General features: G+C 47.5%; 1 protein-coding gene across 2 annotated transcripts; it reads right to left on the bottom strand.

The window, feature by feature from the left end:
- Positions 1 to 26,579, bottom strand: OSCP1 (organic solute carrier partner 1). 2 transcript variants are annotated; one of them, XM_046015386.1, is made up of 11 exons: positions 26,389 to 26,579; positions 22,663 to 22,692; positions 17,552 to 17,706; positions 13,118 to 13,285; positions 12,512 to 12,592; positions 4,508 to 4,611; positions 3,930 to 4,058; positions 3,119 to 3,188; positions 1,576 to 1,715; positions 556 to 619; positions 1 to 333 (listed from the first exon to the last, which is right to left on the bottom strand). In XM_046015386.1, exons 1-11 carry the CDS (start codon positions 26,498 to 26,500, stop codon positions 217 to 219), a joined length of 1,170 nt encoding a protein of 389 aa, XP_045871342.1. In that variant the 5' UTR covers positions 26,501 to 26,579; the 3' UTR covers positions 1 to 216. The 2 variants fall into 2 exon arrangements, with proteins under 2 accessions (XP_045871342.1, XP_045871351.1); XM_046015395.1 differs by lacking the exon at positions 22,663 to 22,692.
- Positions 26,580 to 27,129: the final 550 nt, after the last annotated feature.

Here is a 27,129-nt window from a genome sequence, read left to right as displayed (position 1 = left end):
CAGTTTAAAAGGCAGAATCTATTTTGTTGAAAATGTGTATGTGTGTGCCTTGCAGACACGGTACTCCTTGAGGGAGGCTTGTGTAGTTTGTTACAACACAGACAGGGATGGGAAGTAACTGCTCACTCGCTTGAAAACCAGCAGCATCATTCTGCTCCCTGAGGGCCTCCGCGGGGTACCACGGGGGTCGGGGTGGGGGGTGCCAGGCCAGCGCAGCTAGAACCCGTCCATCATGGCCAGCAGATCGTCCCCCTTGCTGGCACTCTGCTTCGGCTGCTCTGTGACCTCAAACTCCCCCATGATGCGAGCCAGCTCCTCGTTCCTTTGCCGGTCCTGTTGGAGAAGTGAGAGGGCAAGGCCGAGAAGGGGGTGTGTCAGCACAGCTGCCTCTCTGAGCAGATGGTGTTAAAATTTGCCCCGCCATTGTGATGCGTGTCAGGATAGGGACTCCGGGTACATGCTGCTGAGGGAGGGAGGGAGGGCCTGGGATATTCAAGGTTAGCCCGAGATGAGGATGGGACTGACCCCCTGGCTTGTGTAATCACTGGCACCCACCTGAGTAGCTTGTATGTTGATAACCTCGGAGGATAACTCTTCTGGCCTGGTGAGCGCTGCTTGTCTGCAGGAGGCAGTAGAGAAGCAGGTCAAAGGTTAGAGTTTTCTCCTTGCCAGCGTGGCACACTGGCATCTGATCATTTGGCAGCGGGTTTTTTTTTTTTTTTTGCCTCACCTTCTGCCGCTTCCCTTCAGCTTTCTGCCCTTTCCCCAAGCAGCGCAGCCTATGCTCCAGAAAGTCAGGTCCTTATCTGTCTCTGCGCCTTTACATGTACTGAACTGGGCTGAGAATATTTTTCCCCCTTCCTCTGCTTGGCAAACTCCAAGACCAAGCCCAGATGCCAGCTCCCTCCATCTGTCGGTGCAAAGTCAATCACTGTGTCCTCTATTAGCACATTATAACACGACACTGAACTAACTCATGTCTGGTACATTCTCTTCCTACCCTGCGAGCTTCTGAGGACAGGCTCTAGGTCTTACACTCCCATCTTCGTGTGTCTGGCACTTACCATAGTACCTGTCACACAGAAGTGCACAAAAGCTAGTCAATGGGTACGGAACTAGAATCTCCCAGTTCTATATTGGGTTGTGAGGAGGATCACGTGAGATAATGGTGCAAAGTGTTCTATAAACTGTAAAGCTCTATGTAAATCTGGGTGGGTTACTATCCTTATTGGTTTGGGGGGAGACTACCTTATCCTAAAGATATCATGCTCTGACTCCCCTCTGGTTTCTTAACAGATTTTTCTTACTATGATTATCTTGACTTCCAATATTTCTTGTTCAGCTACACTTTGCTAAGTAAAACCTTAGAACTATTTCTTGAAAGAATCCAGAAGGTTCAGACTATTTAATACTGGTGGATTCTTCTTTAAGTAGGTGATTGAATTTGCTAGGTTTTCCTCTGTGACCTTTACATCTATGTTTATAAGTGATACTGGTTTATAATGGCCATTTTTTGGTTCTTATCACACTTAGGATTTTTAGATATGCCTTGGAAGAAACAGGTTTAAAACATACTCCTCCTCTTCATCCGTGGTGAAGAGATTCAACCGGAATCCTGGCTCAGGGCCACTGGGTTTCTTAATCTCCATCCCTCCCATCAGTCTGGCTAAGAAATTCAGCTCTTCTTTAGCAAGAGGGTTTGGAGCAATGATTTCCTGCAGAAACAATTTCATGATTTTTAGCCACATGAAGGTGATCACGTTTCCTGCTGAGACCCCAGATACCCACGGCAGTATTACAGAACCAGGCAAAACAGTAACTGTTTCAATTGTCCTGGGAAGAACTGTGTCCAAATAAATTGTAGAGAACAGGCTTAACCTAAACAAACAATCTACATCAGAAGCAGAAGGACTTTTAGCAAGGCAGCAAACCAGAGATTCTCACACTTTCAAGATGAGTGGAGGGCCCCAGGCATCCCCCTTCTCCTCAGACGACCTTCCTCCTTGAAGGAGAAGAACATTGCTTCCTCTTCCGTCAATCTAGTTCCCTGGGCATTTACAAGGAGCCTCAGCCAATGCCCCAGGGCCAAGGGCACTCCTTTCATAGGAGCTACCACACTGCCCTCAGGTGGTCACTGTGGTGAACACACCCCAGACCCATTCCCTCCTGCTGTCTGGCCCCGCTCAACACTCACCCCTCCTTCCAAGCCCGCTCCTCTAACCCAGCTGCCCCCTGCTCTGCCTCTTCTGCTGTCCTTTTTTTTTGTCACTCTGCCGCCAGTTATCCAAAGTAGAGTTCTCCTCTCCCTTCTTCCTCACTGGAGATAAACCCCTCTGCATCTTGCCTAAATGGCAAAGTCCAAATTGCTTAAGCCTCTTTCGAATCAGACCCCAGGGTCCTGGTCTAGGCGAGTCTCTGGCCACCTCCCTCAGTTGCATTATGATCTAGCCAAGCGGGAGAGATGCTGCCTCCCCGCTTCCCCCAAATACCGCTCTGCTCTTTTGTCCCTGGGTGCCCTTGCTTATACTGACACCTTGGTCTGCCTGCCCATTTCTCCTTCTAAGTCAACTTTGCGTCCCTGGGTTCCCAGCCCGTAGAAGTTGTTCAATAAATAAGTAATAAATACCCAAAGAGCTGGGTATTTCCTGACCTGTCCTAGAGCTAGCTAGTAGCTACTTCTGCGAGATTTTATAAAGATGGAATTCAGAGAATCCGAAATCCCACTTGAACTTCGCTACCATGGCATCATATAGGGTAGCCCTGCATTATGGGGGATTGCTCTGATGATCGGGAGACATGGGAGCACGGACTCAGCATCTGCAGACCCAGGGCCCTGGGTACAATGCTATTTCACCCGGCCTGGTGTGTGGTTCCTGCTTAATTATGGTGGCTGAGCCGAGCCTAAAATTACCTAATTAGTCAGATCACTGGAAGTCTTCATGAGAAACTACAATTAAAAACCTTTGTACTTGTAAGGCCAAACTGAGAAGATTGCAAACAATGAGAGTGAGGGAAACGCTGGCTAGCTTTGAAGTCTAGCGTTTCCACTCTTCTCCCGGTCCAGATTTTTATGTCGAGAAATACGCTCTGAAGTTGAAGAAGGAAGGCAGCAGCTCACCTGTGTCCGGGAAGCTAAGTTTTTGGATGCTCCAGACATGTGGGTTTCCACGGGCCGGTTCATACTGTACCTGGTATCAACAGAAAACTGTGAAAACATCGTCCAGCCCTTTCACACCCACTAACTCATAAATGTAGTGCGTAACTTTCATTTTGAGACATTAAAAGGCATCCAGAGGAGCGCCTGGGTGGCTTGGTTGTTAGGTGTCTGCCTTCGGCTCAGGTCATGATCCCAGGGTCCTGGGATCGAGCCCCGCATCAGTCTCCCTGCTCAGCGGGAAGCCTGCTTCTTCCTCTCATACTCCCCCTGCTTATGTTCCCTCTCTCCCTGTGTCTCTCTGTCAAATAAATGGATAAAAATCTTAAAAAAAAAAAAAAAGTATCCAGAAATGTGCTGGGAGTACAGAATATAACGAAGTGGGTGTCAGCCACTCAGATTTCACGCGTTCCCAAAGAAAAATACCCGCGAAACTGTGTGGAAATGGCTCTTCTGGGGAAGGGATGTATACTACCGCAGAGCACAGGAACACTATGTGACGGTCTCGCCTTTCTGACCTCCCCTGGGACACGGGTTTGGGCTAGTTCTCTTCCATGGCCATTTACTATCATTTATCACTTCAGCCTGGTGAGCTGCCTTATGTTTGGAAATGTTAGGCGCCCTTTGAACATGTCAGCGCTCTGCATGCATTTTATCTGAGGGGAAACGATTTCACATGTCAGTAGGGATTTTCATAGCGGAAGTCAAGCTGCTTTTTTAAGTGAAGTGACCTCCCTTGGACTTGAACTCATTCAGGGAGGGGGAATTTGCTTACATATTGGTTCCCAGTTTCAGGACGCGGTCTCCATAAAGTTCAAAAGAACCTTCTTTTGGTGCGGTGACATAGTGCCCACCATGCTTGAATTCTACCTTCTTCACTTCTTTGCCTTTGTCGCTGAATATTCTACAATACAAATATGACATCATGGAATGTTCTCCAAGCTTGGGGAGTCCTGGAGGCTTCTTTATTCTTGGTACTATGGGACAAAAAGGAATTCATGCACTCCTTCAAGATAAAGATGTTGGCTGAAGCAATAATAGTGATAATACAGTAATAATAATATTTACCAAGCGCACGTTATATGCTGGTGCCGTATGAGCACTTCAGAGCATTATTATCTTATCCACACTCACAGCAACCATTTAACAGATGAGGAAGTGAATCCTGAAGAACTGGGTGGTTGGCCTCAAGTGTCCGCTGGGCGGCACAGCGGGGCATGAGAAACTGACCTAACTGCCACGCTTTACCGAAGGAAGCGGGGGACGGAGCAGGGAAGCACTCTCTGTGGCGGCCCACATGTTGGTTTCCTGGCACCCCAGACGTTGGTCTGACAATTACAGCTGAGAACTCACCTGATGAGTCCAGGAACTTCAGTTCCCCAGGGAACAGGCCCGGACACCGGCAACACAAAGCGGCCATTAGAATTCTGCACTTTGTCCTTTAGAAATATGGATACCTGGGGAAACAAATACACTTGTCATTTTTCTTGGTCTGTTTTCCTAGACACAAGCACTCTGAGGATGGGAAGTATATAATGGCTTGGGGATGTTACCTAGGGGGTTTACAACAATGAGAGGGAAAGTGGGGCGCCTGGGTGGCTCAGTGGGTTGAGCCTCTGCCTTCGGCTCAGGTCATGGTCTCAGGGTCCTGGGATCGAGCCCTGCATCAGGCTCTCTGCTCGACAGGGAAGCTGCTTCCCCCTCTCTCTCTGTCTGCCTCTCTGCCTACTTGTGATCTCTCTGTCAGGTGAATGAATAAAATCTTAAAACAACAACGAGAGGGAAAGACTCAGCATAATCAGCCCTGCAGAGTTACGGTGTTCTTACAAACAGATTTTTTTTTTTTTAAAGATTTTGTTTATTTATTTGACAGACAGAGATCACAGGCAGGCAGAGAGGCAGGCAGAGAGGGGGAAGCAGGCTCCCCACTGAGCAGAGAGCCCGATGTGGGGCTCGATCCCAGGACCCTGGGACCATGACCCGAGCCGAAGGCAGAGGCTTTAACCCACTGAGCCACCCAGGCGCCCCACAAACAGATCTTTTGAAGTGTGTAGCAAGGCTTCCAGGTGTCCTGTATTACCCTATTTTAGAGATGAGGAAGCTGAGGCTCCCCTAGTGAGGGGACTTGCCCAAAGAGAACAGTAAGAGGGCTACAATTCAAAACAAAGTCCACACCCATTCCTCGGTTCCCTCCTGAACTTCCCATACAGCCTGAGGTGGGAGCCATCAGAACCTCCATTTTACGGATGTGGAATTGGCAGCTCAGACAGAGGTTGGCACACTTTCTCGAGGATCCCCCAGCTCATAAGGCGCAGAGCCGAGGATTCAACCCTGGTGTTTCTGACTCTGGAACCCCATCTTTAGGCCATGTGCTGGACTGGTGGGAAGGGGCCAGAGCACGTGGGTCTGGTTGGCATTAAAGCCTGAAGGTTTTCTGTGTGACTGAAAACACATTATACTAATTTCTATTTCCTAGTTTGTGTTTGTGTGTGTGTGTTTGTTTTAAAGTAATCGCTACATCTATACCCAACATGGGTCTTCAAGCTCAAAACCCAGAGATCAAGAGTCTCATGCTCTACTGAATGAGCCAGCTGGGTGCTCCCTGGTTCGCACACTTGGTGTTGAGGTCAGGGTCAGATTAAATCCCACAAAGGCTGTATGTGGCAGTTAATCAGTTTATTGGATCTTAGCTTCCTCATTTATAAAAGGAGATAAATTTGAAGACCCCTTCAAAGTCTACAATGCTACAAGGTTATATTCGTAATATCCTCAAAAGCAAGCATCTGTTGCATGCGAACAAGTAATGCGAAGCGGCTGGCTCTGGGTTTTGGGTAGGTTACACAACCTCTCTGTGCATTGGTTTTCTCTTTGCTAAACGAGGGGTAATAATTCTATTCTTTTTCAGGGCGCCTGGGTGGCTCAGTGGGTTAAAGCCTCTGCCTTTGGCTCAGGTCATGATCCCAGGGTTCTGGGATCGAGCCCCACATCGGGCTCTCTGCCTGGTGGGGAGCCTGCTTCCTCCTCTCTCTCTGCCTGCCTCTCTGCCTACTTGTGATCTCTGTCAAATAAATAAATAAATTCTTAAAAAAAAATTCTATTATTTTTCATTAATTATATTCTACTATTATTCAATTATTATAATTCAAATATTATTCAATTCTATTCAATGGGCAAGTGCTACCAGCTAAATCAGATAACGAAAAGGCAGTTATCACAGAGTCTGATGCATAGTAAGGGCTCAGTGCATGATAGCTAATACGCTCAGTATTATAATCTAATTGGACACAGGCCTCGAGCATAAAATGGGGAAAAGGGAGAGTATAAAGCAGGAGATGCTGGGTAGCATAAGCTTACTTAAGTAGCCCACTAAGGAGAATGACCACAGGCATGGGGGTGGGTAGGCTGGCTGTGGGTTTGGAGCTGGGCCTAGAGGAAGGTGGGTGGGAAGACATTTTAGAAGCAGAGATGGGAGGGCACAGGCATGTTTTTTTGTGGGGGGGGATGTGTAAACTGGTTTGACTGGAGGGTTTGGCTGGATGACTGTTAAGGAATTTTTAAAACCTTGAGATTCTGTGACCAAGGGATGTGAATACAAGCATGGAGAAAGAAAATTTGGAGGAGTGGGAATGTATAAATATGTGCTGGACTTTCTGTGAGTCTGATTGCAGCAAGGTTGACTATGTCACAGCAGGTCTGAAATGTACACGCTTCCATCCAGTGTGTGGCTGTGTTCAACCCAACAACCTGCCCTTGGCTGGATGGGACTGTTGGGTCTGTCCGCTTGCCCAGCCCCTCTGCTGGCCCTCAGCTGTAAGTGTAACTGTCCCCTGTCCTTCTCCTCTCACTCCACCCTTTTGTACCCCAGCTGATCCCATCTATTCCCAGTGTTCATTCACCTCTGTGTTGATGGCTCCCAGATCTTGAGCTGCCACTTGGCCTTCTTCTCTGGGCACTGGGTGCTTCTATCCCATTGTCTGTTACATGTGTCCACCTACAGCTTCCATGGGATGCACCTCAAATTCACCCTGCTCAGAACAGGGTCATCAATTGTTTTCCCAAACCCAATCCTCCTCTGGTGTTCCCAGTTGTCGTGGATGACACCACCAGGGCCCAGTGATCACACCTCGTATCTGGTCCCTCTCTTCCACCCTGTCCCTAGGGCAGACCTTTGTCACCTCTGGCTTGGCTGCTGCAGGTGCCTCCTAGCTGGGCTCCCTGCCTCCCCCTCACCTGGCTGGGATCCTCTCCAATCTGCTGCTGAAGAGACTCTTCTAAACTTCTATCTGACCTTGTCCCTCTCCTGCTTCAGTGGCCCTCTACTGCCTGCCAGATAATGTTGGTTGGCCCTTGTTCTTTTCTGTAGCCACGTTCTTCCTTGAATCCTATGTTCCAGCTACACCCAAACACCTGCAGCCTTCTGCTCCCCCCCCCCACCACCCTACCCCCTGCACCACCAAATACGCCAGGCTGATCCGAGCCTCATGCCTGTACTGAGATGGTGCCCTCCACCAAGGGTGTCCAGTTAACCGCTCCCCATATTTCCCATGGGCCTGTGAAAACCCATTTTTTAAAAAAAAGATATCAGATCCTCTATGAAGACTTTTCATTTTCTTTTTAAAAAAATTTATTTAAGTAATCTCTGTACCGAATGTGGGGCTTAACCTCACAACCCAGAGATCAAGAGTCGCACACCCCACCGACTGAGCCAGTCAGGCGCCCTGACTTTTGATTCTCTTTAGTAGAACTGACCACCCTCTCCTTTGTGTCCTCTCTCTTTATACTCTTCTGTTTTAAAATCAAGCGTCTGGGGGGGTGCCTGGCTGGCTCAGTCAGTTAAGCGGCTGCCTTCAGCTCAGGTCATGATCCCGGGGTCCTGGGATCGAGCCCTGCGTCGGGCTCCCTGCTCAGCGTGGAGACTAGGCTCCCCCCTCTCTCTCTGCCTGTCACTCTGCCTACTTGTGCTCTCTCTCTCTGTCAAATAAAAAAATTAAATTATATTAAAAAATAAATAAAATAAAATGTCTGTAAGGTACTTGTGCCTTTTCCTTCTCTAATGAGTTCCTGAGGGTAGGAAGCATATTTCCTATGGAAAGAGGAAATGCAAGTTGCAGAACTGTGGGGCCTGAGTGGTGGCTGAGCCGTGTCCCTAAGTGCTCACATTCCCCAGGGTGGCGGCAGGGCTCTGGTGGCCAGGAGGGCAGTGAGACAGGGATGTGCATGCTCTGGGAACGCAGGTGAGCGGCTTGGCACCTTCAGCAGTGAGTGAAGAGTGCAGGGCTTTGCACGGTGTTATGGTTACTGGTCTGGCCTCACTAGAGGAGGGCCGCACTGCTGAGGGCAGGAGAACCATGATGGGAAAGTGGGGGTGGGGGTGTGGGGGGAGGTGGCAGAATGCGACCCTGCTTCTCACACCCTACCTGTGGATGAGGGAGAAGGAGCAGCCCCCACAAGGGGCCAGAAGACTTCGAAGGCCACCTCTATGCTGTAGGCTGATAATCTCTCTTCTGGGCTCTCGATCTGCATATTCAGTTGCTCACTTGACATTGTTACTGGGATGCCTAGTCGGCAAATCAAACTTAGATAGAATTAATTAATTTGTCTACTCAAATATACTTTCCTCAGGCCTTCCCTCTCTCAGTGGCATGAGGCAGCAGCAGCTGCTCCAGCCAGAAACATGGCAGTTATCCTTCATTCTTCTTTTCCTTCCTCCCCACGCGCAATTTCTCAGTAAGTCTCACTGCTCTCGCCCGGAAGGGACACCCCAGAGGTGACGACCTCTCACTGTCTCCACTGGCAGCACCTACGCCAAGAACTTTCATTTTTGTGATTTCTACAATAGTGTCCTCACTGCTGTCCCACCTCTGCCCCTGTCCTGTGCAGTTCATCTTCCAGAACATAGGTCAGATGTTACCACTCACCTTAGGGTTCCTGAAATGTTTTCTTTACTCTTAGAACAGTAAGAGAACAGTTATGCCTCCCTAGGGCATAAAGCCAAGCCAGTCTGGTTATGGCTGATGTCTGGTCTGATTAGGTAGTGCCCCCCTGCACACTACACCTGTGACGGCACACCCCTCCTTGCCTAGACGGGTTTCACTCACGCTGGCTTCCTCTTTAAGGAACACATCGTGCTTTTTCCATCTCAGGGCCTCTGAACATGCTGTCCCTTCCATTTAGATATGCTTCCCTGAGATTTTTGTTAGTTACATTCTCAACTAAAATGTCTGTCCTCAGAAAGGCTGCCCTTGGCTTGACTTTGACTCTCTCATCTAAGGATGCACGGTCCCCTACAGGAGCTACTAGTCAAGTGTGGCTATTAAAATTAAGCTAAATGAGGGGCGCCTGGATGGCTCAGATGGTTGAGCGTCTGCCTTCGGCTCAGGTCATGATCCCAGCGTCCTAGAATTGAGTCCTGAAGTAGGCTCCCTGCTCAGCAGGGAGTCTGCTTTTCCCTCTGCCCCTCTCCCTGCTTGTGTGGGCCCTCTGTCTCTGACAAATAAATAAATAAAATCTTTTAAAAAATTAAGCTAAATTAAACATTCATTTTCTCAGTCACACTAGTCATATCGCAAGTGCTCGATAGCCACACGTGGCTGGTGGCTATCATACTGGACAGCACAGATCTAGAACCTCCATCGTGACACAGAAAGTGCTATTGGACAGTGCTGGTCTCACGCGACATCCCACCCTGTTGCCCTTTATAACTTTCCCTTATCTTGCCGTCTTCCTAAGGTTATCAGAACAAGAACCTGACTTCCTTACCCTCCCTGCCTCTTCCTACTAGCGCAGAACCCCCTTAGGCAGGGCCTCTGTCCTGTTCACTTGCGTTTCTCTAGCACTGAATACAGTGCACTCTATAAACATGCGTTAGACCGGCGAGTTTTATAGGGATGAACTATTTCCAAGGGGAGTGGATCACGGAGGGGAGGGATAGAGAACATTCTATGAAGAGGCGAAGACGGAACGATGTTTTCTAATGACTGAAACCACGGGAAGCACCCGAGGGAAGGAAGCATGAGTGGGAATGAGGGGACAGGAGAGGGTGGCTGAGTTGAGGAGGCTGCCCTTGCGGAGGCAACTCCGGAAGAACTCTGGAGGGCTGAGGGGGTCGGGGATTGGGAGGGTTGTAAAGAACGGCTCAGGATTCCATGTGGAAGTGGTCTGCAGTTCCACAGGAAGTAGAACCGGCCAGCCTCAAGCGCAGGTCAGGCCCTTGAGCGCACTCGGACTACGTCTAGTTGTTTCTCGATACCACAGAAAGCTCTGGATATCAGGATGAGGCGTTTTGTATTTGCTTTGGTTAAACAGTGAGCAAGGGAGTATGAGATCAGACTTGCATTTTCTTGATTTAGTCGGTAAGTTTTACAAACAAATCTAAAGACTATCAAACCTGTTTTGAAAACAAAATCCTCTCCGGCAATCACAAATTGTGGCTGAACAGAAATACCGTTCAAGACCAGACTCGGAAGACCAGCCGAGTGTCACGGAGCAGCGGCTGAATATTGTCAGGAGACGTGATTCCTATTTTTCTTCATGAACATTCTGATGTTTCATTGCATGCCTATTTAGCAAATAAAGCTTAATGTATTTTGTAGTTTAATATACTTTAATGATTTTGTTATAAGCTTATTATTAGGAGTGTCTTTTTATTATAATGAGTTTTTTTCTTGTCAGAACTGTGAAATCAATACGGCTGCTCACACCACCATAATCCATAAAACAATGTCCAAATAGGCCCCGTTTAGATAAGAATCTGATGCAAAGCTTTCAATATTTTAAAGTAATACAAAATGTAATGTTATTTGTACTTTCATATTTTTTATTTTAATCAATGACTATTAGAGATCTTAACCTATATTGGTGTTATTATTCTCGAGCCATAGCAAATAAAATTATTCATGAGGGTTAAACATAAAATTGGCCTCCGAGTTGGAATCTATTTGTCTTCCCTGGTCCACGGGAGGGAAATAACGATAAGGCACTAAGGACATCCTATTGCTTCTTTTTTTTGAATTTTATTGTGTGAATACGTTACGCCTACACAAGTACAAGATTCCAAAGATTCAAAGGGTATACAGTGGAACATTAAGTCTCTGTCCTATTCCCACCCTCCATGAAGTTCTCCACAACCAGGAGGTAACCACTGGGACCAGTTTCTGGAAGGAAGCACTCTGTACTGTACACATATGAGCAAACACACATGTATTACACACACTGCTTCAGCTGTGCGCTCGCAGTAAGGCATCATCCTATGAAGAAGGTAACACTCAAGAGAGGTGATCTGCCCAAGGTCACGGAGCTGTGTTGGAGCTGGGATTCAGATGCAAGGATGCCTGACTCCAGAGCCTTGGCTCCTTTTGCCTTATCACCCATCCTTCCCTCAGCAGTGTGTTAAGTTATGGAGAGGATCAAAGTCCTATCCAAGAGAGACAGGCCCCACATTCAGAAGCTCCACAGTGTGTTCTTAAAAGGTATAGAGCTCTCCTGAGTAGGCCTGACAGGGTCAGGAGGCAGCGTCAGTTGGGAGCAACAGTCAACAAGCAGAGGGGGCCTGAGCCAGGCTGGGGCAGCAGGAAGGGAAAGGAGGATGTATAACCTGAGAAGGCAGCCTCGGGAGGCCTTTAGATGAAGGTCAGAAAAGGGGAATCGAAGGTGATGCTCTGCTTTAGAGCTGAGTGAGTGAAGAAGTGGCAGGGCCCTCAACAGAAACTGGGAAGTCGGAAGTGGGGCAGGACTGGAATTTTGGAGCTGAGTTTTGCTGCAGACTTTACGCTGTAGGCACTGGGTGCCTCCTCACGGAGAGCTCAGCAAGAGGGTGGAGACGTGGGTCTAGGTGGCAGAGCTGGGGCAAGGGGAAGGTGTAGGTGAGACTCCACAGTCTTAGGTGAAGGTGAAGGAAAGGGGGGAAGAAGGGGTGAGGGGCATAGAGCCGGGAGGGGTAAGGCAAGGCCAGGACGGTCTGGTGTCAGGAGAGTCCTGGAAAGGTGGGTTTCATGGGGTGGGACAGCAGCCTCCTGACAGCGTCAGATACTGGAGAGGTTAAGGATGCAAATCGTTTGAGAAAAGGCTTTCTTATTAAGATCAGACTGGTAGCCCTGAAAGCACATTTCCTCTGGAGAAGAGAATAAATCATATTTTCAAGGAACACGTCAAGGAACTGGGAAGGAATGGCAGTATCATTGCCTTCCTTGGTGGGTTGAAGAACTGCTGAGATTTCCTATCAGGAAGTTTGTCATTATGGAGCCAAACACAGAGGAATCACTAATGGGCAACCTCAGCCCTCTTCCGCCTGATCACTCGGCACCCTGTCTCCCTCGGGTGGCGGTGGCAGGGGGCTCCTGGGGTCGCCCAGTCACTCACCCGGATGTGCAGGTCCTGGAAGAAGATGAGGAGCGTCTGTCGAATCAGCTGGAACTCCCCGTCCGAGAGTCCTCCGTATCTCTGCCGGAGGCAAAGCAGAGAGACACTTCACTTCCAGAAGTCAGGTGAGAAGTGCAGACAGGGGACGCTAGGCGGGCACTTGGGGGTGGGGGAAGAGAAGCAGGCAGGGGGCTCAGCTGCTGGGGTGAGCAGGGTGGCCCAAGAGCCCCAGAGGCTGATGCCATCAGGCCTCGCCTGAGCAGGGGGGCATTTCACCTTTCCTGTTCCCCAAAGATCTGGAGGGACCCTTCCCCAACATTTAGCAGAACATCCACGGCCAACTGCCTTTTAGAAGAGTCAGGAGGAAATGTCCATGCTCTGTGTTGTTCCTTTCCTGACATGGAAGGCGACAGTGAGAGGGCCTCAGATGGGAATGCCTATTACATGACCCAAATGGATGCGTGCAGAATTTTGGAATTTTTCGGGAAAGTGGCAGGCTTTGCCACCTGTCATCCTGTTCTGTGCGTCATAGAATCTGGCTGTTTTTTAACAAGGGAATGAGAACAAGAATGGGGCTGAGCGGTGAGGAACCGGCGACCCGCTTACGTCAGTCAGCTGCCGGAATGTCTCCTCCACCTGCTGCAGGATGGCCGGGGAGTCTTGGATGAAACCCTTGATGGCGTCTAAATGATTGAAAGTGACGAGCAACACATCCTTGGGGCGGGGACACAGCAGTACTTGGTATTTGAAAGCCATAGTCATCAGGTCATAGAGCTGAACAAAATACATAGAAATAGACATCAGCGTCATCACACATGCGTTCAGGCAGCATTTACGGAAAACCTGTCCTGGGTGTCTCCTGGAGCTCAGGCGACCACATCGGTGATCACTCAGACGGAGAGCGGAAAGGGCATGGCGAATAATGAAGCCAGGATGACGGGTATAAACCAAGGCATCCCCGGGAAAACCAGGATTTCTGGCCAGCTTATGCATGCCACTGATGGAACACGATAGGAACAGTATCGGCAGCTGTGGGGCCCTGGACTGCGTCCTGGCCTCAGAGAGAGCAAGTTCAAAAACCAGGCCTCTGCTGCCACAGCTGATGTGCTGCGGATGGCCCTGGCCTCGTCCCTTTGCCTCTCTGAGCCTGACTCTTCTCATCTGTAAAAAATATTCCCCGGGGCGCCTGGGTGTCTCAGTCGGTTAAGCAGCCAACTCTTGATTTCACCTCAGGTCATGATCTCACGGTTGTGGAATTGAGACCCACATTGGGCTCCATGCTCAGTGCGGAGTCTGCTGGAGACTTTTCTCTCTCCTTCCTCCTCCCCTACTTTGAGCTCACTCTCTTTCTCTCTCTCAACTAAATAAATATGTAAATAAACACAATCTTAAAAAATACTCTCTAATTTCCTGTTGTTGTTAAACAGCTGAGAGGAGTCAAGGAGAGAATAGGTGTGCAAGTGGCAAGTGTGAAGTCTGACAACCGTGTAAGAGCAATTTTAAGTGATGAACAACACTTAATGAGATAACAACAAGCCCCATGTGTGGTCTGACCATACACTGATGATCAGAGGTGAGACACTGGTGAGGACCACAGGTCAAGATAGGTTTTGTGGAAGCAGAAGGCTGAGTCATAGGTTCATACTGACTGAGGGAGGGGAAAGGCATTCCAGGCGAGGGGAACAGTGCGCAGGGGGGCCTAGAGGCAGCAACAAGTGTGCCATTTTCCTGGGAGAAGGAGGAGAACAGCCTGATTAGAGAGGGTAGTTCGTGTTGGGTTCAGTAGGAAACACAGTTGGATAAGTATGGCAAGGTTAGAATACTAAAGGTTTTAGAGAGACAGGCAAAATAATTTAGACTAGACATGGTGGGGATTAGGGGAGCTAAAGTTTTCCGAGCTGTCACGATGGAAGTGGTAATTAAGCTGGATTAGTGAGTCTGGCAATGATGAGAAGGGATGGAAGGGAGACTGGAGGTGGGGAGATTAGCTGGCAGCTGGCTGCTGATAGGTGTGCAATAACATCTAGGGACTATAAGAATGAAAAAAGTCTTTGCTGGAATAATCCAGACATAAGCCCTAGAATAAAGATGGCGGGCATGGAAAAAGCCATGAAAAGAAGTGGGTGTGAGTCTTCGAAGGAACTGGCTAAGTAGGTTTGGGGAAGAGGACGGCTGTCCGAAACAATCACAGTGTTTTCTACCTGGTGCCTGCGAGAAGGCCAATGCTGACAGTGGCAGGGCAGTCTGGGGGTTGGGGGTGGAAGGAACCAGTCTGGGAGAGAAGCTACGAGCATGACCGATGCAGGATAGAGACTAATTACACCCATGGAGTGTAGTGCTGGGCACACCCACATACATACATCACCTTGTTTCGTCCCATTCACTCTTCACATGGACTCTATGATGAAGATGTTAGCCCCAGTTTAAAAATGAAGAGACTTGCTTAATTTCACATAGCTGGTAATAAGTGGCAGGGTGAGCTTTGAACTCAGGACATTCAGATCCTAGCACTTGCTAGAATTTTCTACATGATCCCCTTTCTCCAACATGCAGCTAAACACTTAATTTAGAAAGCCAAATAGCTGGGAATACCCTGGGGGCGTGTGTGACGGGAATGTAGAATACTGAAGATACAGACGTGGGACTCTCTGTTGTCATTATCACACGTTAAGCCCCTGTGGTGGATAGGACACCATGAGAGGAATAAAGGATAAAACCAGGTAGAAGATAAAGAAATGAAAATTCAGAGTTATTCAGTAAGTTGAGTCTACAGCTAGCAACTGGTAAGGCTAAGACTTGAATCCAGGTTTTTGATTCCAAATTCTGTGTCGTTTCTCCATGGAAACCTAAACCTTCTTAAGGGCAGAAGGAGAAGAGCGAGCAGTACAGAGATGATTAAATTGACTGAACATCTATTATGTGCCAGGCCTATGTGTGTTATGTTTTCTCACTTACTCCTCCTGACACTGATGAAAAAGTCATTATTATCCCCATTTTAGATGAGAAAATGGAGGCCCAAGGAGATAAAGTAACTTTCCAGAAGTAAGTGAGAGGAGGTAAGGGCACAGTTAAAGGGAGACGGCTCTCTGAGGTTAGCCCGGCAGGAAGAAAGCACAGGTTTTGTATAAAGCTTGAAACTCACTCAGTCCTTAGGATTTACACAAATTCACATAATGGAGGAGCTAAAAAATGAATTCTTTAAAAATTGTTATTATTGGGCATCTGGGTGGCTCAGTGGGTTAAGCCTCTGCCTTTGGCTCAGGTCATGGTCTCAGGGTCCTGGGATCGAGTCCTGCATTGGGCTCTCTGCTCAGTGGGGAGCCTGCTTCCCCTTCTCTCTCTCTGCCTGCCTCTCTGCCTACTTGTGATCTCTCTGTCAAATAAATAAATAAAATCTTTTAAAAGATTGTTATTATTATTGCTATTACTAAAAGTAACTGAAGTTCATATTTGATTCAGATTTCATTAGTTTTCCCCAATGTCCTATTTCTGTTCCAGGACCCCTGTTACATTTAGTCATCAGGTCTCCTTAAGCCTCTCTTGGTTGTGACAATTTCTCTGTTTTTGTTTTTGGTGGCCTTGAGAGTTTTAAGTACTGGCCAGGTACTTGTAACATGACCTCCAAATGTTTTCTGTTTGATTTTATTTATTTGACATAGAGAGGAAGAGAGAGAGAGAGACCATAAGCAGGGGTAGCAGCAGAGGGAGAGGAAGAACTAGGCTTGCCGCTGAGCAGGGTACCCCATGCAGGGCTTAATCCCAGGACCCTGGGATTATGTCCTGAGCTGAAGGCAGTCGCTTAATGGACTGAGCCACCCAGGTGTCCCATCTGTCTGATGTTTTTCTCACAATCAGAAGGGAGTGTAGGTTTTTGGGAGGAAGACCAAAGAGGTAGAGTGCTATCCTCATCACGCTGTATCAGGGTACACACGACCAATGTGACTTATCACCACTGACCTTGTAGTGTTTGTCATTTTCCCACTGTAAGTCAGCTATTCTCTTCCCTTCCCATACTGCCCTTTTGGACGGAAGTCACAAGTATAGCCCCCATATAGGGAGGGGGGATATCTTTATTCTGAATTTTTGAATATTTTTGAATAGAAGATTTGTCTATTCTCTGCCATTATTTATTTGGAATTATTATTTTAAAAAAATCAGAGTACCCCAATAATTTGTTTCCCAAAGAAACAAATATGTTCAGGGGCGCCTGGGTGGCTCAGTTGGTTGAGCGTCTGCCTTTGGCTTGGGTCATGATCCCAGGGTCCTGGGACTGAGCCCTGCATTGGGCTCCTTGCTCAGTGGGGAGCCTGCTTCTCCCTCTCCCTCTGCCTGCCACTCCCCCTGCTAGTGCTCACTCTCTCTCTGTCAAATAAATGACTGAAATCTCTTTTTTTAAAATGACTGAAATCTTAATAAAAGAAAAAAAGAAACAGATATGTTCATGTTCTTTTTTTTTTTTTAAGATTTTTATCCATTCATTTGAGAGAGAGAGTGACTGCGAGAGAGCATGAGCCCTTCGTGGGAGGGAGAAGCATACTTCCTGCTGAGCAGGAAGCCCAACATGGGGTTTGATCCCAGGACCCCAGGATCATGACCCAAGCCAAAGGCTGGACACCCAACCAACTGAGCCACCCATGGGCCCCAATATGCTCACGTGCTAAGTAAAGACTAAGCAGTTTTGATTTGGCTTTACAAATGCCTCGTTTCCTCATCACAGAGCTGATGTTTATTAAGAATGAAGCAGAATTAAAGTTTTTGGGGATAGGCACTTGCATTGGGTTGAGGAGTGTTTTCTTAAATATGGGTCTGAACGCCAGCTCTCTCTTTGGGCGGGTGGAATGACACGATCATCGGAGGGGTTGGGACGGATGACTTGAGGTCGTTTCTAACTCTGGAACTCAATAGCAACAACTGATATATACACATACCTTTTCTTGGCAAGGCACCACAGCTTATCTCCTCTCATTAGACCCAGTCTGTGCTCATGCACCAAAGATGCAAGAAATGCAACCAACGGGACAGAGGCAGCGGTCTGCTCACCTTATCCATGCTGGCCTGGTTCAGTCTCATAATGGAGGCATGAGCCAGGCGGTCATAGACAGTCCTCAGGGCCTTCTTGGAGTATAGCTCTTGGGGTTTGAACAACTCTTCCATAAACTTTCTATTGAACATGGTTGAGATGATGTCATTCAGAACTGTAGAGACAAGAGAGAAAACAGCTGAGCAAGGTACCAGAGGCAGATTTATTCAGGAAATGCTGTCTGTATGAATGGAATGCAGGAGCTGGGTCTATGCAGAGTGCGGATGCTGATGCGCTGGTGCGATCAGCTCCCTTGGGAGAAACCACACAGGCAACCCAGGAGAAAGCAGGGTCCAGAGTGCTTTATGAGACTGTCTCCGAGCAAATAGAAATGTGACAATGTACGAATGTGTTGTGCTTCAGTGGTTACAAACCACTGTTATACGTATGTTTTCTCACTTGATGACAACGGAGATTTTTTTTAAAAAGGATTCCTATGAATATTTTAGATTAGACCTCCTCCTTAAAATGAGAAACAGCTGTGCTCTTTTTTTAAAGTTTGTTTAGCTAATCTATAACTTAAAAAAAAAGATTTTATTTATTTATTTGACAGAGACAGTGAGAGAAGGAATACAAGCAGGGGGAATGGGAGAGGGAGAAGCAGGCTTCCAGTTGAGCAGGAAGACTAATGCGGGGCTTGATCCCAGGACTCTGGGTTCATGACCTGAGCCCAAGGCAGACATTTAATGACTGAGCCACCCAGGCACCCCACTAATTTATAATGTTTTTACTTAAAATTAAATTTCATTAAAATGGGACCAATAATGGTAATTGACTCTTTTGTGTGTGTGTGTGTTTCTTTTTTTTTTTAATATATTTTTAAAGATTTTATTTATTTATTTGACAGAGAGACAGCGAGAAAGGGAACACGGCAGAGGAGTGGGAAAGGGAGAAGCTGGCTTCCCACTGAGCAGGGAGCCCGATGTGGGGCTCGATCCCAGGACCCCAGGATCATGACCTGAGCTGAAGGCAGGCGCTTAATGACGGAGCAACCCAGGCACCCCTGTAATTGACTCTTTTTAAAAAACAAGAATTTTACAAAAATGGATGAGTCTACCCACTGGTTAGAGATGAAAACATTTCTAATGCTTCTACAAAACATATACTTCAGATTAGCACCATTTTAGAATGCCTTAATTTCTACATTTAGTCTATAATATTGATATTACACTGTGGTGATGTGTCTTATATTGTTGTTCAAATGGAAAATTTCCATCTGGTGAGAATAAAAATCCTAAGGCATGTGCAAACCAAAGTGTCTATAATTCTAGTTTTTCATTCACTCATTCATTTCAATATTTTGTGCTACTCAAATAATTAGCTGAAGGCTAGGAAAACTCTCTGGTATAAGAAATAGGAACAGGCATGTATGAACACAGATCATTTTTTTTTTTAAAGATTTTATTTATTTGACAGAGAGAGACACAGCAAGGGAGGGAACACAAGTAGAGGGAGTGGGAGAGGGAGAAGCAGGCTTCCCAGCTGAGCTGGGAGCCTGATGAGTGGCTGGATCCCAGGACTCTGGGATCATGACCTGAGCCGAAGGCAGGTGCTTAACGACTGAGCCACCCAGGTGCCCCTGAAACACAGATTCTTCTTCTTCTTCTTCTTTTTTTTTTAAAGATTTTATTTATTTGACAGACAGAGATCACAAGTAGGTTATGGTGCCTACTTGTGATCTCTGTCTGTTAGAGACAGGCAGAGAGAGAGGAGGGGAAGCAGGCTCCCTGTTGAGCAGAGAGCCCGAAGCCGGCTCGATCCCAGGACCCTGGGATCACGACCTGAGCCGGAGGCAGAGGCTTTAACCCACTGAGCCACCAGGTGCCCTGGAACACAGATTATTCTTAGTTAAGCAAGATATATCCTGGCCTCAGGATGACAGTATATGGATGCTGAATACTATGAATATACATTCATAGTAATTAAAACTTGAAAGAAAACCGATGACTTACAATAATTTTGCAAAATCAATTATTAAACATGAGTGATTATCACTGAAGGATACAAATGCCCCTTTCTCTTGCCAAATGTTGCACCAGGTGATTGGTTGTGACCATGTATGTTAGAGACAGGAGGCAAGGTAGCTCATTCAGGTCATGGTTTCAAGCACCCTCTCCAGCTTTAAGTAATTGATAGAAATACCCTGGGGGCCACGCCAGCATCGGGGGGCCTGGCTGGCCCAGTTTGTAGAGCATGCGACTCTTGATCATGGGGTTGTGTTTGAGCCCCATTTTGGGTATAGAGATTACTTAAAAAAAAATCGTGGGGTGCCTGGGTGGCTCAGTTGGTTAAACGTCTGACTCTTGATCTCAGCTCAGGTTTTGATCTCAGGGTCATGAGTTCAATTTCCATGTTGGGCTCCTCGCTGGGTATGGAGTCTACTTACAAATAAAATAAATAAATAAATAATCAAGCTTTAAAAAGGGATCTCAAAGAGCAATTTTGGGGGGAAGGGGGACTTGAGGGCTGGTTGCATTTAACTCTTACATGGAAGGGCTACAGAGAGAGGAGGGAAGGGATCCCCCATATTTTGACAAAAAAGAACTAAATGACTGACTCCTTTCAGATGTGTTGAACTCACACTTGACCTTGGACTTTACCTGAGGCTCCACCCTCTTTGAGAGTTAGAACCAAATCCACTACCAACACAGGGTATCTCTCACACCTGACAATGTGAATCCGTCGCACCTTGCCGTTAATGTGCACTAACATTTCCCCAGTGTGGACAGCTTGGAGACTTAGGAACTTTTCTGGGTTTCTTCATGAATGGTCTTTTGGCTTTGACTAAGCAAGCAAGGACCTGCAAGAAACTGGGTTTTCTACCTTTCTCTCACCATAGCCTGTATCAAGAGCAGAATTTACAAGCAAATAGGTACAAATGAAAAGCCACACGTGAGGCCTTGAGAGAAAGAATTTGAAGAACTTTCCACGGATTTATGTAGGGCAAACAGGTGTGCCCAAGAGGAAGAATTCCAGTGAAGGATCACATCAGCTGATTCTGTCAATGCTTTCAGATGCTGCCATTTTCCTGGGTGCTGAGCCATTTCTCTAGGGTCTTTGAGTCCCTAGCAGTATCTGTGAAAATAGCTAAGACCCAAATATATCAGTTCTAAAAGAAAGAAAGTTGCAGGGAGATTGTTAGTCACTCTGGCAAAGTAAAAAGCAAAAAGAAGGCTTTTCCCCTGGGCAGAGAATAGGCTATACATCATTATGGCTCCTTGCACACTAACAACCAGAAAATCTTCCTGTTGTTCAGAGTCTAGTACATGCTGTCCCTGGGGGCCGAGCAGTGGATACAAATGACCCCACAGAGGACATGGCAGTTTGATGATTGGGCCCTGGTACCCAGAACTCCCACCTCCAGAATTTAAGTCTTTGGAAAGAATATGGGGGCACAAATCGACAAGTTCACACCTCACCCTGTGCTTTCCCTAGCACTTGGTTGAGGTAGGCCTAAATCTGTACCAGACACAAGATAAACACCAGCACCCAAAGTGGAACTGGCCGCTATCCCTGCCCTAAAGAAACAGCCCACGTTGTATTTAAGTTAAACCTGAAAAATGGGTTTAAGCAGACCTGTCAGTCAGTCTTGGTGTTAGTTTTTGGCACTTGCATGAGCTTTGCATAATTTCATGAGGCAGGAATGCACTAGGAGCTAGGTTTCAGAGGGCCAGAGACTAAGGGCAGGGAAGGAAGTAATTTTTCACAGGTGCATCAAAAGTGTTAGCAACTGAGTTCTTAACAGATCAGGTTGCTTTCCCAGGTTCTGATTAGGAAGTCAGTTTCTGCTCATTATTTTGCAATGCCTAAGTTAAAATAAATTCCAATGATTCAGTCATGTACACTAACAGCCTTCCTAATCCACACCTCTTACTTGAAATTCCACCCTGCATCAAAAGGTGGGCCAAAAATTACTCATAGTAAATGGTAAGACAATAAAAGTATATCAAACACTTCACTTAGGTTTTTCTTTGACCCTGGCCTGATGAAATTATTCTCTCGATGAAAGCAACCGGGTTTTTACCAATCACCTGTGCTATACATTTGTTTATTAGGAACATGCAATTTGGAACCGAGAGTAAAAGGGAGAAGCTACTACTTCTGGATGGTTACCATTTTTGAATCCTTACTATGTTCCAGGTACACGGCTTTGAACTTTCCATGCATTCTCTCTTTTAAGCCCCAAGACAACTCTGAATTATTCTCCTTACTCTATCAAGGAGGAACATTGAGTCTTCGAGAGGTTAAAGTCGAAGGTCACACAGCTGGTGGTGGAAGTGAAACTGGGATGGGGTGTTTGGTTTTAATGCTCATTCTCTTAGATACTACACCTCCTCAGCATACTTGGTATGCTGAGAGCACTGAGACTCAATAGGACGATGGCTGATGACATGCATCAGCTGCACCCAGATGTCAAGTGATGGAAGGTCCCTGCAACATTTAAGGCGGAGAAAGGCTAAGGTTTTATTCTGAGGAACCGGCAAGTTTTTCTGGTTTGCCGCTAGTTGCTAGTCGTGGCGCAAGGGGAAACTGAAGATTTGGCACAAGGCCACAGCGCATGCGCATCCGGCAGCCGTGCAGCCACCTGCTTCCATTTTCCTCCGTCGCTCAATAGAGACCAGTGTGCGGAGGAGAACAGCTCAGGGAGGAGCACTGGCGTCAAAGTATAATTCTTTAGCTGTGCGATACTGTCACAGAATTGTCTTAAAGACTACCAAGTAGGACAGCCGACCCAGAAGTGTAGCTGATGGCCTGCAGAACTTGGAACCGATGAGACAAATACATCCGGTGCCATATGGTCCTTTGGCCAAGTTGTGCTTGGTTTTCATCCTACATGGTATGCTGTATTTATTTAAGTGAGAGATTACAACTGAAGGATACAAATGCCCCTTTCTCTTGCCAAATGTTGCACTAGGTGATTGGTTGTGATCGTGTCTCTTGGCTAATGAGAAACTCACGCCTGTGTTTTTCCTTAGACATATTTAGAGTGGTCGCCCAGTCAGCCCAGTGATGAAGGACCCAGTGAGCCTGTGGATGCAGACTGAACGCATGCAGCCCAGAAATAGCATACCTCGTTTTCTGTCCACCTCTGTCCATTCATCTACATGAAGCATACAAAAAGAAAACACCAGTTCATGAAGCAAGAACATTCTTTTCAAGGAGGCTTTAAAAATACCAATTCCAATGATCTGGTCAATGAAACTTCATTTTTGCATGTTTGCATTAATGTCTAATGTAAATACTCTCTGCCTTCCAGTTGAAACTTTGAAAAGGCTGATGGGTAAGTTAACAAGTTCCAAAAAAGCCCCGGAGTGCGGCCTCGTGGGAGAGGAAACCCAGCACAAGCTCCCCTGGGGTTTATCTTGAAAGGGGAGAAGTCATTTTCTCTAATGCTATGAGAATATATATCATTCAAAACAAGGCTTTACAAAGGCGCCTGGGTGGCACAGTCAGTGAAGCATCTGACGCAGGAGGACCGGGGCGGTGGGGCCTCAAGGGGCTCACGAACTCTAAGGGACCTTGGCTCCCCGCTGTTGACAAAGTGGAGCCCGCTGGCGAAAGCATGCCCATGGTTCCCGCACTCTTGCGGGCAATGACGCTCAGCTCCAGCAGAGGTCGCTGGAGTGCCGCGCGCTCCCCGCCCCGGTCCTCCTGAGGATCCAAGGGAATTTGATAAAGCATGTCGCGCTCTTTCTGTTATTTTTCCAGGTGACTTGCTTATGCCAATTTCACTTTAGTTGTATTTTGAGTGGGAGGAAGACCCAAGGCTATCCAGACCTGCCTGCTGAATTGGAGCTAGAAAAAGAAAAACAGAACTTCGCCACCATTTGGTTGCTCAGTCCTTCACTGTGATCTGCTCACACTGGAAAAATCACTTACTGGCTGTGTGTCTCAGCAGCCCCTCTGTAAAATGAGGGATGTAAACGAAATGTAATAGGGTCTTATTTATGAGCATTTGTGAGAGGACGGGCGTGAGGCCAAGGCGGCTCTTATTATTCTTGCTATTGCTTAAAACAGGGACAACATTCAAATGCAACACTCCGAAGTTGCCCCTTGGCGAGAGCACTTCCTTTCTGTTGAATGCTAAACTAGAGGCTCCGCCGTGGTGAAAAACTGCAGCATCTGCATTGGCCTTGTGGGAGCCACAGGGCCTCCAGGAGACCAATTAGTTGTGTAAGAGAATGAAAACACCTAGAAGAAATATGATTTCCATTCACAGCATCAGCGGGGACTCATTGACCGTGGCTGGTGTTTCATGGGCCTCTGTGCACCAGCAACTGTCAGGCGGCTCCTGTGGCTACACCAGCTCTCACTGGGGGATTGAGGGGGTGATTCTCAGCTTTCGGAATCCTGCACCCTCCACCCTGTTTTCTGGCTGTCTTCTATGAGTCCCCATGAGCAGTTACTTTCTGTCATTTCTTTCATAAAATCAGTGGGTCCGTTGGACAATTTTTTCAGAGCTTCCCCTTTCTTCCTGATCTCCCATCCTCCCATCCCCAAGGATTCTGATACAGTCCCCCCCCCCCCCCATATGGAACTATAGCGTAGCAGTTAAGGACATACAGGCTAAGAGTATGAGTTCTGGAGCCTGATGACCTGGGTTCAAATTCTTTATTCTTCCTCTTACTATGTAACCCCAGGCAAATTAACTTTACTTTCCCCATCTGTAAAATGGGCATAGTATAACCTACATGATGGTACAGTTGTGGGGATTAAGGTCTTCAGAGAAGTCACCTAAACTGTGGAAAGAAGGACGGGGTGTGTGAATGTGAATTACTAAAAACAGCTGAAACTCCTTAAAGCTGTATTTAGCAAACTCAGAAGAACGATAGCTCCTGAAGACAAAGGAAACCAGTCCCTTCATATTCACAGGGTCTGGCCCAACCGCCTCTTGAAAGCCAACATCTGCTACTCATTGTGTTAAACATGTTGAATACATGCTCTCATTCAATTCTGACAACTTTGCTGTGAGTATGTGTGATGCTTGTTTTATGGAAAAAGAAACAGGCTTATAGAGGTAACTCTCCATGGTCATATGTCTAGTTAAAGGGCAAAGCTAGAATTGGAACCCAACTGTATGGCTGCAGAGAGTATGCTCTTAATTGCTAATTTATACCATTTTTCAAGATGCAGACCGCTAGTGCAAGGACGACCTGTCAGCTCACTGGTGCCATTAGCCCGAATGTAATCACAGAACATATGTGCCAAGGAAAACAGAACCCTCTTGAGGACGAAATGGCATCATATAAAACAGCCAATTTAGATCATCAGTTCAACAAACATTGACTGAATACCAATTTATTCTGGTCTAGGAGCTATGCTAGGTGCTGGAGTACAAAGATGAAGAAGATAATCACGTGCAGGGGAGACACCCACAGACCATTTCAGTATGAGTTGGCCAGTGAGTGATAAGATAGGGAGAGGCATGCATGGGGTGCTATGGGAGTATTCTCAGACCCTTGCCTGGTGTGGGGAGGCTTCCTAAAGGAACTGATTCTTGAGCCGAATAATGCAGTGTGGAAGAGGAACCATTAGCATAGACATGGGAGCTTTGGGGTAGAATGGGGGAATTATTAGCACAGAAATGTGAATGAACATGTTTTAAATGTAGGCCTCCAAGCAGTTCAGTATTAAGATACAAAGTAGGAGGCAGGCAGTGGTGGAAGGTGGGACTGCAGAGGTGGAGAGAGATCAGGTCAGCAGGGACCCAGAAATGTCCTGCCATAGACTTGGTCTCCATCCAAACATCAGTGAAAGCTGACAAAGGGTTTTAAGTAGCAGGGAGTATGGACAGATTTGCATTTGAGAAAGCTCATGGGCAGCAGTGTGCAGAATGAATGGAGAGGGTATGTGATAGGGAGTTCTTTTTATCTCTTTGTGCATGGACTTGGACTCAATCACACAGACACAGTAGTGAGTGTCTGAATATGTATGCTTAACATCTGAATATGTACGTTTAACATCAGTTGAGCATATGGATTGCTGGAGAGAATAAATTTTTAATCTAGGGTCAAGTCAGTTACCTTTACACCAACTTATCTTTCTCTACCTTGAATTATATATTTCTTCTGCACTTAATCCCAGGAAACTTGGTGAAAGCAGTTGTTGGTTGAGAAGGGAGGAAAAGAAGAAGAAAATGGTGGCAGAGAGTTCTGGGTGGCATTTCTCTGGAGATTAGATGTGGTGTATATGGATGACAGATTTTGCATTTTAGAAAGTCTCATATAATTATTTCCAGAACGGCCTTCCCTTCCAATAATTGTGAAGGGAGTAACGCAACTTTTATGTTTTCTTATACATCCATTATTTCAGAATCCCACCTTTCTAGAAATAGCTTCTGAAATTAGCAAGACTGGCCTCAGCTCAAGGAGGATAGCATACAGAGGATAGGAGAATCAGCACCTGTTGGGGTGTGGGGTGGCGGGGGAAGAGGATGCTTGGACTAGCACGGTGTTTCCCAGGTGATGGGTGCTGGGTCTCTTACATTTGGGAGGCACTGGTTGTCAAGAGAGACAGGGAAATCACCTCTCCAGTTTGAGGGGATGAGGAAATGGGGTGTGTGTGTGGGTGTCAGGTCCCTTAATAAGAGACCCGTTAAATCCTTCTGCTGTGAAAATATCTTTTGGGGAATTTGACTCCTGTGGAGCCCTGAGCGGATGATCTGTGGCTACAGGAGCGCGAGGTGCAGGGGTGTTGGTCAGTCTGCAGGGGGGCCTGGCTCTGCGCGCACCGGCGGCGGAGGCGAGGGGAACGGGCTACGGGGCATGGGGCTGGCTGTGCGGGCCGGGCGCCTCACCTTTGCGGGCCTTGTCTGCCGGGATGTTCTGAGCCCGCAGCCGCTGGTCCAGGATGTAAAGCATCTCCCCGCCCAAGTTCAAGAAGAGCAGCGGTAGAGTCCGCAGAGACATGGTGCCGGATTCGGGCGGAGGAGGCGAAGGGCCACGGGGCTGGGTAGTCGGCGGCCTGAATGCCCGGCCTTTGCGTCCGGTAGCCTGGTTGCCAGGGCAACGCGGCGGCTGGCAGAAGACGCCAATCAGAGCGCCGTTTGTTGGAAGGCGCCCGGGGGCGGACACTGATTGGGCCGGCGGCAGCGGCCTCCGCGGTCGGTTGCGTCCCGGGCTCTAGCGGTGATTTTCCCACCAGCACTGGAGGTGGGTAGTGGCCCTGGCGCAGTTGGTTCGCCCGAGCCGCGTTCCTCCGCCGGAGAACGAGGAAGGCCGGAGCAGAACTTCCGAGCGGTCTCGGGGTGGCCGGACCTGGAGTGGGATGGTGGCTGAGCCCTTCCCTAGCCCTGCGACTCTGGGCAGGTGTTTGAGGGCGGCCTTCCCCCGCACGGAACGTGGAGGCGTGAGCCACCTCTCGTGGGGGAAGAGAGGAATCCATGAGATACGCAAAATGCCATGAAGGCACTCAGTGAAATGATAATGGACTTTTCTTTTGAACGCGGGAAGGGCCGGACGTCCTTGAGTTGCGTTTCCTTCCTAACAGCTACTTGGAGTGAAGCAAGCCTGGCCTGGTCTTGTCTGTCCTGCTCCCG

Source organism: Meles meles, chromosome 1 (assembly GCF_922984935.1).
Source record: "Meles meles chromosome 1, mMelMel3.1 paternal haplotype, whole genome shotgun sequence".
NCBI lineage: Eukaryota > Metazoa > Chordata > Mammalia > Carnivora > Mustelidae > Meles > Meles meles.
Note: the sequence above shows the minus strand (reverse complement) of the source record. Positions and strands in the feature narration are given on the sequence as shown.